Here is a 14,237-nt window from a genome sequence, read left to right on the forward strand (position 1 = left end):
CTTGGCAGCAGTAGCAGCAGCAAGGAGAAAAAGGCCACCCAGACTGCAGCAAGCCAGGTAGGATCACATCTCATTAAGGACTTGCTGACAATGGGCCTTCCCCATCTCCAAACCCCTGAGAACCTCCTGAGTTCTCCAATTCACCAGGGCCCCAGAGGCCAAGGGTATGACATCACAAAACTCCTCATGAAATAACACATGGCCAAAAAGTGGCCTGAAATGAGAGAAATGTGCAAACACTTCCTGGCCATCCTGGCACCTATCTGCTCCAGGACCATGGACAAGACCCCAGACCCTGGCCATTTCTCCTTTAGCACTGCTGCTTGCTTACACACTGTTCATTTAGTTTGGTTAGAGCTTGCCCCCGTGTAACAAAAAGCATTGTAAAATATGGAAGAATAAATCAATGAAAAGCAGACTGATCTTGACAATGTTTCCCTAGAAATGGATGTGAGATACCAAAGTGAAACTGTTGGTTGCTCTGTCATGTCTGACTCTTTTCGACTCCATGGACTGTAGCCCACCAGGCTCCTCCATCCATGGACTTCTCCAGGCAAGAATGCTGGAATGGGTTGCCATTCCTTCTCCAGGGGATCTTCCCAACCCAGGGATTGAACCCAGGTCTCCTGCATTGCAGGCTGATTTTTTACTGTCTGAGCCACCACAGAAGCCCATGTCAGCCCAAACCAGAAGTGTCACGGGACACCAGTCTCAAGGTGGCCAATCTCTCTCCAGAGGGAGAAGACACCAAGTCAAATGAGCTTTCTGTGCAAGTTGGGGCCTGTGTGTGCTCTATGGAGACAGAGGAGATATTCTTTGGGGTCATCTGATAATATAAACGGCAGGTCATAGCTTCCTTAGGAAGGGAGGAGAAATAGCACAGCCATATCCAAAAGCAGCAGATCCTGATCTGTGTCATCATTTATGGGACTGACCGTGGTCACACCTGCTTATGTGAATGTCCAACAAAGTACAAGATCGATCTTTAATCTATCTTCAGTCCCATCATGCACCCCCATCTTGGAATAATGCCTTCAACATATTCATGTGTTCCTCGAAGTTCTGCCAGAAAGTGCTAAAATGTTTCAGGGCGTAACACCAGTCAAGGGAGAGACAGCTCAACCCAAACTCACATTCTCAGCTTTATTCACCATCCTAGTGATGGGTCCTCTGTACAGTGTAGGAAAGGGGAACCCCGCCCGCCCCGAAACCAGGAGTATGGAGAGACAGTGCAGGCCAGACTTGACCGTCAGTGAAGGTGACAAGGATGACCAGAGACTGGCAACCACACCACGAGGAAGCCAGGGCGGCCCTTCCAAGTCTCATCAAGGACCCGGAGCGGGTTCCAGAGCCCCAGGGGCCTAACAGTACGATCCCCAGAAGCCAAGGTCCGTAAGCCATCAAGGAGCACCGAGGCCCTGGAGAGACCTAGAGGGCCAGGGTGTCTTTGATGAGCCTGCGCATGGTGGTGGTCACGGAGGAGCCCAGGGCATCGGTGATCTGGAAGGAAATCTTATAGAGGTAGGGCTGCACGTCCCGCAAGCCCGTGTCAAACACGTTGTCCACCTCTGACTGCGTGGGCATCTTGGGCAGGTACTCGTGCCGGTTCATCACCTCCACGATGTTGATAATCTTCTCGCAGAGCTTCTCCCCCACCTTCTCCCGGCAGATCTGCCGCTCCTGCTCCGTGGCCAGGGCCACCACATGCACCTTGACTGTCCACACTTCCCAGGGGATGCACTCGTCGGAGAACGGCCAGCGAGACTTCTTCTTCTGGTAGAACTCCAGGGACATCTGCCCCAGCCCGTCGCCCCCGGAGTTGCGCAGAGCATCCTGGGGAAGGAGGAGCAAGAGTGAGCAGGCCAAGGCCTCCACTGGGTTCTCACCTGCGAGGGCCAGCTTCCTATGCCCCAGAGAATCGCTCTCTTTATCAGACCTCCAGGGAGGGCAGGGAACAAGACCCAGACAGTAAAGGATTTGTGTAAAGTGACACAAATGGCTCCTCTTAAGCAGAATCCTCCTTCATTCCCTCGAAGACAACCTAAACTCAGTTTCTCAAGAAAAGCCCGGTGATCCTTGAATAGAGAGACAGAAGCGAATGGGGCCACCTGGTCTAATAAATCTGCCTGTCCCCCAATGGGGTGCGATGGCCCACTCTTCCTCCCAGTGTAGCCAAGACCCCAAAGCCCCTTTCTACCTTTCTCTCTGAGTTAGGGTCAACCCAAAGATAAGGATGCCTCCCTCAACTCCTTAACAGCTCATCAGGAAGTTAGTCTCTCGTTTATTGACAAACCAAGCTCCCATTCCCTCTGCTGACAGTAACAACAGCTACCGCTTCTACAGTGTCTCCTGTGTGACGGCTCTCCAGCACTTGACATATTTGACTCCCTTAATCCTCGTGGTGCATACACCCTATGAGATGGGTACAGCTTTCACTCCAAATTTACATATAGTGAAACTGCAGTCCAGAGGAGCAGAGTCACTTGCCAAGATCACACACTTGTGGGTGGTAGAGTCCATGCCCTTAAGAGTCCACTGTGTTTCGTGTGCCTCTCATAGGCATCTGGAGGACAGGAGTCTGAACACCACTGCCTCCCCCGAAGGGGGACAGAGAAACTCATGAACGTGCCCTTTCTAGGCTTGGAGCGATGGGAGGGTGGGGAGTACCCTGTGGCTGGTAGAGTCTACCCCCTATGAGGATCACACGTGTATGGAATGGAAGCCAGACAGACAACCCTCCTCCTCCAATCTCAGGAAGGGCACCTTAAGAGAAATTCCCTTGGTTACTTTAAATTGTAAAAATATGCACTCGCTGAAAGAGTGAAACACTGCAACCCTGAATGAAGACAGAATTAAAAATCACACCTCCATTCCCACCCCGAGATGACCAACGTGAGCAGCCTGGTGTGTCCCTTCCACCTTTCTCCTAGCCCCTACAGGCCCACACAGACACCTGCCATACCGCCCACAGGACCCTTCTCTGGGACAGCCACTGCCTGAGCCCAGCAGCCCTCCCTCTCAGGGAATCTCATATGAGAAAGGCCCGAAGCAGAAGCAGAGAGGTGTCAGTAGAGAGGCCAAGAGTGCAGAGGCGATGCTCAGCCAAGGGTCCTGGGCCGCCAGTGCTCCAAGGGCTTCTGGCTCTCCTTGCTGGTATTTTCACAAGGCCCCCTCATCTACCCCCCTACCAAGCACTCCCCACCCAGAGGAGCTCTGAACACGCCTGTTCCTGAGAACCTGAAAGAACCTGAAATGCACACCTAGGAAGGGTGAGCTGGTCCAACAGCAAGGAGGTGACGACACTCAGCAGCCACCTGCTGCCCACTGCACCCCACCTTACCCTGAACTCCCCGACGACCTTGCGCAGAGCGCGGTCCAGCTCCTCCGAGGAGACACGCACATAGGTGAAGTCGATGAAGTCGCAGTCCACGTCCTGGGTGCCCACGGTGCCGATGGAGTAGGTGCCCTCCTTCTTGTAGTGGAACTTGCCGGTGCTGCGGTGCAGGAGCACCGTGTGCAGCACGGCCAGCATGGCCTCCTCCACCTGCCGCCCCTCAACCGACACCTCCAGCACCTCCGATCGACAGTTCATCTTGCAGTCGGTGGCCCACGCTGAGGTCAGGACCAGAGGAAAGACGGTGAAGCTTCACCCCACCCAGGGGCCACCCTGCAAGAGGAGCCAGGTCAGAATGTGGACACATTCTGCTGATTGGCGTGTCACCTGTTCACATCCTTCGGGGCCCAGCCCTGTCCCCTGCCATCACGGCCCTTCTCTGCTCTGTAGCCGCACGTGCTGGCAGAGGACCACAGACTCTTGGGATGGGAGACGGGGAGAGCCTCAAAGCTACCAATCCAAACACCCAGCTCCGGCCTGAATTCCGTGACGGCATCCAGTGTGGTTTACAGCACATGCTCACTGTAAACCCCTGCCAGCCCCAGCCCTGGAGAAGCTGCCAGGATGGAGGACAGACAGGCAGGTAAACTTCACCAGAGTAGTGAGACGCCATGATGGGAGTGAGAAGAAAAGGAAGACTGGAATCTGATCTCCTGGGACCCTGAATGACCAGGCATCTGGACTCTGTCCCGAGGGCGGTGAAGAGTCCACGCATCACTGTCCAACACTGAATCTGCGCATCAGAAAGTTAGCTCCAGCCAACAGATGAAGAATGGCTCGTCACTATTTGAGGGGTCACAGACTGCTCTGAGAAGTCAGTGAAAGCTAAGAAGACTGAACTTGAAAACCTGACTGACACATACACACCAAATCTCACAGACTGCGGTAAAAACTTGCCAATTTAAGGGACTCTCCTGGTGGTCCAGTGGCTAAGACTCTGAGCCCCCAGTGCAGGGGGTCCGGGTTCGATCCCTGGTCAAAGAACTAGATTCCACATGCCCCAGCAAAGATCGAAGAACCTGCATGCCACAACCAAGACCCGGTGCAGCCAAATAAATAAACATCAAAAAAAAAGCTTGTCAATTTAAGGCAGAAAGGGTTGGGCAAGGAGTCCAGTTAGAGGCCACCACAGTCGTGTCATTTCCAGACAGTGCAATGGGATGCGGCAGCGTGATGTGCAGAGTGTGGGGTTTCCACATCCAGTGGCCCAGGGTCCGAATCCCAGGTCTCCAGTAACTTGCTCTCTGACCTTAAGCCAATCACTCAACCTCTGAGTCTACTTTCTTATCTGTAAATACGGAATAAAATAACACATGTAAAACACAGCAGGCTGGTGGTTAAGAGCAGGGACTCTAAAGCCAGACTGCCTGGGCTGGAACCCCAGCTGTCTCATCAGCTCACTGTGTGATCAAGGGCATGTTGCCTCACCCCTAAGTGCCTCAGGTTCCCCAATCCATAAAAAAAGGATATTCACAATAGCTACCTTGAAGGTGTCCTCTCCAGAATAGGGTGAGTGAGCATCTGTGAAGCACTTGAAGCAGTTCCTGGCAAGCACTAAACACTCAGTATGACCTGCTCTAATTACTACGTTATTATTGCTGAGAGATGACGAAAGGCTAGGACAGGACTGGTGGAGGGCGTGGGAAGGGAAGAACAGACTTGAGGACCAGAACTTCATCAGTAACTGAATATGAGCTGAGAAGGAGAGGGAACAGTCAACTTTCTTAGCTGAGAAGGTACAGCTTACACACCTCCCCTGACAGGGAATTCACCACCTCTCCCAGCAGGTCATTCCAGTCTTTTCAAAGTTCTACTCAGAGACTCCCTCTATGGAAGGACTTTGTCTCTTAGTGCTTTAAACTGCTAATCTTAATTCTGATATCAAGAGTCACACACAGAATAAGTCCCACCCCTTTCCCACAAAGGAGCCTTTCAGATATTCAAAGGCAACTCTGCCATCACCCCCTTACTCCTTCTACAGGTTAAAGGTCTCCAGTCCCCATAAACATTCCAGCTTCACATCACATCTTAATTCCTCAGGGTCGGGCAACTCTCTTCAAAGTGTACTGGTTTGTCTCTTTGCCCCTGAAGTCAGGGAGGCAGTCCACAGACCACTCGGAGATCAAGCTGGCTCTGCCTCTCACTGGCAATCAGCCCAAGACTACCTGCTGCTACTGCTGCTGCCAAGTCACTTCAGTCGTGTCCGACTCTGTGCGACCCCATAGACGGCAGCCCACCAGGTCCCACCGTCCCTGGGATTCTCTAGGCAAGAATACTGGAGTGGGTTGCCATTTCCTCCTCCAATGCATGAAAGTGTAAAGTGAAAGTGAAGTCACCCAGTCGTGTCCGACTCTTAGCGACCCCATGGACTGCAGCCTACCGGGCTCCTCCATCCATGGGATTTTCCAGGCAAGAGTACTGGAGTGGGTTGCCATTGCCTTCTCCGAAGACTACCTGTATCTTATCTTTTCACAGGTGTTAATCTTGTCTGGTCTCTCCTACTAGCAGACGATTCCTTAATGGCAGGGGCTGTATCCCATTCATCAGTGGAATCTCAGTATACCTGGTTCCGAGTACACAGCAACTGCTCAATTCATCCTGAAAGGACTGCTGGACTGATTTATCCCATATATACTCTTAGGATGAGCAGGGCTTCTTGCTCATTTCTGCCCTCTAGTCTAATTCCATCCAGCAGTTTCCCATCGGAAAACTCCCAGCTCTGGTCCAACTCTCTTTTCTTCCACAAACCCCTTCTGGTATCCCCCACAAACTGTCAAATAGGCCACCCCTCTTTTCACTTTTGCCCCAAATCCAGGTTCTTCCCTCATTCTCAGTGCTATTCAAGATTCCACTTCTTCAGGAAGTCAACACGAACCAACCCCAGCCTCCTTCCCAACGCGGCCACCTTTGCTCTGCGATGGGCTTGTCTGCTCCCTCACCCTCGACCCCCCGTGAGCAGGGGACTTTGCCAGGGCAGTGCCTGGGAAGTCTCGTCGCTTCGGTTCCCCCAAGGCCCAGGTCTCCAGAGTACCGGGGCAGACGCTGATCGATGCCTCCTCTGGGTCAGGCCGGAGCACAGGGTTTCCCCCAGCCTCACCTTACGCGGAGAGGCTGGCACGCGGGTCACTCAGGATGGATCTTGCCCTTTCTCCTCCTCACGCACAGGTACGTACGTCCTCCGCAGGTACGATCTCCGCAGGTACGCCGAAACCTCCCCGCGCGCCACGAGCCGCAAGAGACAGGCTGAACGCAAAAACACAAAGTTATTCGGCTCCGCATCGAGAGACCCTGTCGGACGCAGGAAGGACTTCCCGTCCGGGTTAAGTTTCTCCCGCCGCCAATGCCGGCGAACCTCCACGGTCCAGGGACGCGGGAGGAGCGGAGCCCCGCGCCCAGCCTGGCCGGGCCCGGGAGTTCGAGGCGCGCCCGCGCTCGCACAGAACAAGGGCCACACGGCTAGAACTGTCTCCCACCTCCCAGAATCCCCGTCTGGGACCCGCGGGGCAAGAAACCGCCCTCCCGGAGGAGACCAGATCACCTCGGCAAGAGGCGGTGCCGGCGCCGGAAAGTCCCGCCCCTGCGAGCCCGGCCGGTCCCACCTGCTCCATCGGCCTCCGGCGGGGGCGCGAGCACAGCTGGCCGAGCCCTGACACCAGTGCAGCTGCCCGGACCGTTCCACCTCCACACCGGCGGACAAAGACCACCGCATGGTGCTCTATATTTTGAATATTGCTTTCTTCTGGATTATGTCTCGGATTTTAACATTTGATGGTAAGAAGTATCCCCCTCGTTTGGACGAGTCCATTTAACCCCACCACCGAGGATGTTGTTGTGTTTCGGCTGGAACAACTCACTTCCGCCATAGAGATGAGAGGGAAGGAGGGACCTGACGAGCTCTGTGCTGCCTCCCTAGACGGAGAGGAGTCATCGGCAGAGGCCACCCCTGGGACCGAGACGTGGTCCCCAATTCTGGTCTCAGAGGACTGGAAGAGGTACCAATCCCCTAAGATGAGGGACGTGGCATTTGGAGAGGTGCCCTGGAGATGAACTCGGGCCAGTGTTCTGAGTGGGAAAACTTTAGTTGGTTCAGTGTGCATAATGGAAGATACCAGGCAAAGGGGGCTTAACCTTACTCGGTGATCTTCACACAGGAGCACTTCTTGGTGCTCTGCCATGACCAGTCTGGTGACTGTTCTTGTAAAGCTTGTAATTCTGCCATTGCCTCTGTATGGGCCTCTTGATGTCATTCATCCTTTCTGATTTCCTCCTTTATAAACGGGGCCTGGGGAAGGAGAAAGTAGCCGGCCTGACAGGCCAACATCCTCCTCTAGAGCCTGGACTTAACCGGAAGGGAATCAGGATGAACTACTGAGAGGGGAGGATCTGTGAGAAGGCAAAGGAGGGACAAACAGGGCAATTAGAACCAGCCCTGGGGAGGGGGAAGAAAGAGCCTAGGGACTTCTCTGGTGGTCCAGTGGTAGAGACTCCGCTCTTCTGCTGCAGGGGACGCTGATTCGATCCCTGGTCAGGGAACTAAGATCCCATATGCTATGCGGCATGGCCAGGAAAATAGAAAAACAGCCTAACTTCCACCGACTGCCGGAGACTGTGGGGAGTGACTGGAGGCACTCTGTGCCCTGACACACTCATCTCAGGAGCTTTCACTGCCACTGTCCTGACATCACCATCGTCAGAATTACCTGTCACTGAGCTTTACAAGGAGAAGGCAATGGCACCCCACTCCAGTACTCTTGCCTGGAAAATCCCATGGACGGAGGAGCCTGGTAGGCTGCAGTCCATGGGGTCGCTAAGAGTTGGACACGACTGGGTGACTTCACTTTCACTTTTCACGTTCATGCGTTGGAGAAGGACATGGCAACCCATTCCAGTGTTCTTGCCTGGAGAATCCCAGGGACGGGGAAGCCTGGTGAGCTGCCGTCTATGGGGTCGCACAGAGTCGGACACGACTGAAGCAACTTAGCAGCAGCAGAGCTTTACAAGGCACCACACTAGCACTTCACATGCACTAGTGTGTTGATTTCTCCAACTGCCTTGGAAATTAAGTACAATTTCTCCCCAGTTTACAGATAATGAAACTGAGGCCCAGTGATACAGAGTGACAAGCTATGATGGGATATTTTATGCGTCAACTTGACTGTGCCACAGAGTGCCCAGACATCTGGTCAAATATTATTCTGAGTGTGTCCATGAGGGTGTTTCTGGAAGAAAAACATTTGAATCACAGACAGTGTGGCTTCCCTGGTGGCTCAGTGGTAAAAAATCTGCCTACCAATGCAGGAGATGCAAGAGGCATGGGTTCAGTTCCTGGGTGGAGAAGATCCCCTAGAGAAGGAAATGACAACCCGCTCCAGGATTCTTGCCTGGGAAATCTCGTGGACAGAGGAGCCTAGCAGACTATAATCCATGGGGTCACAAAAGAGTTGGACACAACTTAGGGACCAAACAACAACAAAGCAGATTGCCTTCCCTACTGAGGGTAATAGTGTTAGCAGCTCGGTCGTGTCTGACTCTTTGCGACCCCATGGACTGTGGCCCACCAGGCTCCTCTGTCTGTGGAATTCTCCAGGCAAGAATACTGGAGTGGGTTGCCATTTCTTTCTCCAGGGAATCTTCCTGACCCAGGGATTGAACCTGGGTTTCCTGCATTGCAGGCAGATTCTTTACAGTCGGAGCCACCAGGGAAGACTCTTATGTGTGGATGGGCCCCAACCAGTCAGTTGAAGCCCTGAATGGAATAAAAGGTTCTCACCCTCCCCGATTACTTTCAAGTTGGGACATCAGTTTTTTTTCCCCCTACCTTCAGATTTGAACCAAACTATCAGCTCCTCTTGGGCCTCGAGCCTGCCAACATTCAGAATCACACCATCAGCTCTCCTGGATCTCCAGCTTGCTGACTGCAAATCTTGGGACCTGTCAGCTTCCATAATCACATGAGCCAATTCCTCATAATAAATCTCTTTCTATATATACACATCCTATTGGTTCTGTTTCTCTGGAGAATCCTGACTAATACATTTGCCAAGGCCACACAGCTACTCTTTCCTCATTCTGCCAGTCTTTTTTTTTTTTTTTCTTTTTCTTTTTATCTTTTGGCTATGTCACACAGCATGTGGAATCTTAGTTCCCAACCAGAGATTGAACCTGTGCCCCCTACACTGGAAGTGTGGAGTTCTAACTACTGAACCACCAGAGAAGCCCCCTGCCAGTCTTTTTTCCCACTCTCCTCCCTCCACACCTCACCCCGTCCGTCCCTGGAGCCTTTCCTGCCTGAGGATGAGGTTGAGACATCTCACCTCTCCTGTCTCAGGCCCAGATCCTGGCCAATCCTTGCCTCCTCATACTTCCCTGAATCCTTAAAGGACTATTCTTACTGTAACTCTGATCCTGAGTCCTACACCCATCTGGGTGGTCCTGTCAGGAACATGGGGGGTGGGGTCTCAGCCCCTCAAAATGAGGCTGTGTGGAATGAATTCTCCCATCCTCTGCCAGCACTCCTGCTGACCCAGATGGAATCATGCAATCATGCTGCACCTGTGAAACTTTCCCCATGCCAGGCCCGTGCGCTGCCTACCAAGGGGGACGAGTTGCAATCCTGGCCCTCCGGGAAGGCCTCAGAGTCTCACAGAGGAGATGGACCAGGAGTTGCACCTGGGTGGGAAGACACAGCAAAGGGTATGAAAAAATGACAGCAGGTTCTGCAGGGGCCAGAGGGGGCCAGAATTGAAGCCACTGCTGTAATCCCAGAAAGATGCCTGTGGCCTGGAATAGAAAGTGACACAGTCAGAGTGAAAAGGAGTCCCAGGCCCTGCTCTCAGCAAGCTGGGAGGTGACTGGGCACCAGCAGAAAACCAGGACAACAGCAACCAGAGGAGATGGACAAGAAGGGGGGTTGGCAATTCCGGGAAGAAGTGGGGCCACATGGAATTATGCTGGGGAGGCTTCCTGAAGAAAGAGAAAGAAAAGAGCTAGAAGGAGAGGTCTCAGCGAGGCTGGAAACCGAGCATTCTGAGGCAGGACGGGCCAGCACAGGGGGAGCTGACTTCTCAGTCAGAGTCACGGCCAGCCGGGCAGACAGGCGACTGGCGAAGGCCCTCTGAGGCACGTCTGCGGCGAAAGCTTGCGGAGGGACCTTGAAGGCCAACCCAAGACCTTGGGAGTAGGCAGCTGGCTTCGCAAGGCGACTGTGGCCTCAGATGGCCCCACCCCATCCCAGTGCACCCAGGGGAGAGCTAAGCCCTGAAGCCACCCCCAGCCGCTCCAGAGCTGACCCCCGTGCGTCACAGGGAGTGACTCAAGCCTCAGCAGCAACAATGAGTGGGACTGACGTCAGGCTGGGGGCTCCTGACAGTGGCCAGCTTGGCTGGGCAGCCGGCACCCTGCCTCCCGACCCTCTAGTCCGAGCCAGGACGCGGGGGCGATGAGGACCAGCTGTCCACTTCTGACATCTGCCCCCTGGGATCCTGGGCAGGGGCTACTCCACTTCCCACTCTTTCTGGGCTGTCACTCCCAGCCCCCACCCCTTAAGGCAAAGGAAATGGCTGGGCGGACGAGAGAGTGACAGAGAGCGTGAGAAAGAGGGGCCTCCCAGCCCAGCCTCGTCAGGAGCCTCAAGACCTGGGCAGGGCAGGAGGTGGCACTGGCTGCCCTTTGCCCCGGGATGCGTGGGGCTCTGGCCTTTGGTGTTGGGGAAGACTGGTGTGTCTCTGTCTCGCAGAAGATCTTTGTGTTTATCTCTCTGGCCAACTGGGGTGGGGCTTTGTTTCTGCGTCTGTCCCCCAGAGGGAAGGGGTCAAGCTATCCTTCCTGCAAAGTCTGTGCCTCTGTTCCTCTGGGAGGTGTGTGCATGACTGTTGTTCTTTGGGGCAGAGGATTCTGTGAGACTATCCATGCAAGAAAAGAGGCCTGTTTACCCATCCTTCGTAAGGGAGTGTCTCCATCTACTCCTGGGGGGGCTGCTTTTCTCTCCCAGGTTTCCTGTTGGGCTGTATCTGTCCTCAAGGTACCCCAGTTACCTGGGATAGGTCCAGGTCTTCCGCTTGGGCAACCCTGATGCTAGACTCCCTGGATGGGGGCCCTGTTGCTCTGCTGTGCCTGGATGAGGGCAGCAACAGTCAGCACCCGCCTGCCTAGCTCGCAGCTGGGCACTGCTCCCTGCTAACGCAGCATGTACCAAGAAGGGCCCCCCCGCGCTCCCCTCCCAGCCCAGCTGCCACCCCCAGCCCTCACAGCCGTGCCGGCATGATTTATGGTCCTGAGCCAGCACCTGTGTGAGACCTTGAGGAGACCTCAAGTGGCCCCCCCTGGTCTGGCAGGGTCAGGGCCCAGCAGGAAACAAAGGGGAGCAGGGGTGGTGGGCAGGATGGTCAGAACATGGGCCTAGGGGTGGGGGGCAGGAGACAGATGCCAAGGCCCCAGGGCCTTCAGGCACCTCTGAGTCCAGCTGGGGACCCTGAAATGTGCCCCCTGCCCTCAGAATGTTCCCAGCTGTGTGGCAAAGGAGATATTGAGGGGGTGGAAAGGGGTTTCTTCAGTCTTGTGCTCCTTCCTGCCCTTCCCACAGCAGACTGGAAGCTTCGAAGTCCCACTGGACGGCCTAGGCCTTACCCAACAGCCCCCAGCCTGGGACCAGGGCAGGGCTGGCAGCGGCCTGAGCCTGAAGCAGGGAGGAGAAGAGGTTTGGGGCTCCAGGTAACACAGAGCAGCTGCTGGCTGAGCTGTAGGGCTTTAAGACCAGGCCTGGACAGGGCCGCAAGCAGATGGACAGAGGCTCACCCCTTTAGCCTCATGTTCTGAGAAGGCCCAGCAGCCCTGGGGTCACTGCTAAAGTCAGGGGCTTAGTGAAGCTGGGGCTCATCTAGATTTAAGCTAAAACACCCTGGGAATCCCCAGGCCCAGCTCTTACCTGAGGCAACCCAGCACTGCCCTCAACCAGAACAGGCCCAACATAGTTCCTCATTAGCCATGGAAGGACATCACTAGACCTGCAGACTGTCCCCAGCTGCCTACCTCTGAGAAATTCTCATACGCTTCTCTCCGCAGCCACAGGGCCATCTACCATCCAGCCCAGCGCCCTGGACATTCAGAGCAACCGTGAGGTACCCTACAGCTCAAGTACCAAGTGGTTGCCTGTGAGGGTCAGAAGCTTCTGTGCCTCCTTGAGGCCGAGCCTCGTCACCTCCCTCCATAACCACGGCAGCTTCTTCCATCCCAGGCCCTAGTGAAGGGCTGTCTCCCCCTACTCACTCAGACCTTAGACCTCAGAACCATAGCCCCTTCACTGTGGCACCTCCGGACTGGGGGCCTCTGGGCTCGGGGCCCAGTGTGGGTGAGGCTGGGGACAGAGGGAGGCAGGCTTCCTGGGTCTCCTGTGAGGACAAACAGAAAGCTTTGAGGCCTCGGAAAATCCCGCCTGGGATTCCAGGCCCTGCCGGCGTCACTGCCTTTTGACTATTGTCCCCAACGGAAATGACCCAGCCCCCAGGCTGCAGGGACAGAGCGGCCATTGTGAGGCCCCACCAGGCTCAATGCCCCCTTGTTCGTCCTCCCAGCCCCTAGCAAGACTCGGAGGCCAGTTCTTCCAGTTGCTAGTTGGAAAGAAAGGGCCTGCCTTCAGGCACCAGGCCTTGGGTGGGGCAGGGCGGGGCTGGAGAAATCAGCCCCCCTACCCTGTACCCCTATCGCCCAAGTCCTGGAAACAGCCACTGTCCATGGTGTTTCTGCAACTCACAAGGCCCTGTACAGGGAGACCTAGTGATTAAGTACAGTAGTTAGACCCACCCAGCTCAGCCACTTAGAAGTCAAGTGACCTTGGGAAAGTCATTTCCTTTTCTCTGAAATGAATTCTCTTCTTTGGCGAAAACAATAGCTATTATTTATTGGTGCTTGCTAAATGGCAGGCACTGCTGGAAACAACTTTGTATACATTCACCTTGTAATCATTATAGCAACTTTGTGAAATAGATACTATTTTCCCCACTTATAGATGCTCAAGCTAAAGCTCCAATCTTTTGACCACGGATATGAAAAGCTAACTCATTGGAAAAGACCTTGATGCTGGGAAAGGTTGAAGGCAAAAGGAGAAAGGGGCAGAGGAGATGGTTAGATAGCATCACGAACTCAATGGACATGAATTTGAGCAAACTCTTGGAAAAGGCAATGACAACCCACTCTAGTACTCTTGCCTGGAGAATCCCATGGACGGAGGAGGCTGGTGGGCTGCAGTCCATGGGGTCACGAAGAGTCGGACACGACTGAGCGACTTCACTTTCACTTTTCACTTTCATGCATTGGAGAAGGAAATGGCAACCCACTCCAGTATTCTTGCCTGGAGACTCCCAAGGACGGGGAAGCCTGGTGGGCTGCCGTCTATGGGGTCCCACAGAGTCAGATACGACTGAAGCAACTTAGCAGCAGCTGCAGCAGCAGCAGCAGCTGGGAGATAGGGGAAGACAGAGGAGCCTGGAGTGCTGCAGTCCAGGAGGTCACCAAGAGTCAGACACAAATTAGCGACTGAACGACAACATAGACGAAAACACTGAGAAGTGACTTGCCCCAAATTCCACAGCTAGGAAAAGACTTTTTAGAAAGCCAGGTAGTCCGGTTCTGGAGTCCTTGCTCTCTTCACTTTCCTCTGTTGCCGGCTTTCCTCATAGGGTGGTGTCGAGGACTAGAAATAGCAAATATATGAACTCAGTGGATGATGAAGCAGGTGTGGTAGCTGCTGTCCTCACCGTGGTGCCTAGATACCTGTAGGGACCAAAACTCTCCACTGCCCTGCCTGCTTCCTGACCCTGGGAAGCATCTTCTCAAGCACCTTTGCTTT

The 14,237-nt window shown here is 54.3% G+C and overlaps 2 protein-coding genes across 2 annotated transcripts; one reads left to right on the forward strand and one right to left on the reverse strand.

Moving 5' to 3' along the window:
* Positions 1-1,129: 1,129 nt before the first annotated feature.
* Positions 1,130-6,938, reverse strand: ATG101 (autophagy related 101). The gene is made up of 4 exons (XM_086399353.1): positions 6,868-6,938; positions 6,492-6,637; positions 3,341-3,667; positions 1,130-1,833 (listed from the first exon to the last, which is right to left on the reverse strand). Exons 3-4 carry the CDS (start codon positions 3,590-3,592, stop codon positions 1,429-1,431), a joined length of 657 nt encoding a protein of 218 aa, XP_086255479.1. The 5' UTR covers positions 3,593-3,667; positions 6,492-6,637; positions 6,868-6,938; the 3' UTR covers positions 1,130-1,428.
* On the forward strand, positions 3,645-9,388 carry LOC147371566 (uncharacterized). Its single transcript, XM_086399351.1, has 2 exons — positions 3,645-7,386; positions 9,219-9,388. The coding sequence occupies exon 1, from the start codon at positions 5,914-5,916 to the stop codon at positions 7,042-7,044; it is 1,131 nt and encodes a 376-aa protein (XP_086255477.1). The 5' UTR covers positions 3,645-5,913; the 3' UTR covers positions 7,045-7,386; positions 9,219-9,388.
* Positions 9,389-14,237: the final 4,849 nt, after the last annotated feature.

This window comes from Bos grunniens, chromosome 5 (assembly GCF_055505025.1).
Source record: "Bos grunniens cultivar Pamir isolate PY7600 chromosome 5, Bosgru_T2T1.0, whole genome shotgun sequence".
Classification (NCBI taxonomy): Eukaryota; Metazoa; Chordata; class Mammalia; order Artiodactyla; family Bovidae; genus Bos; species Bos grunniens.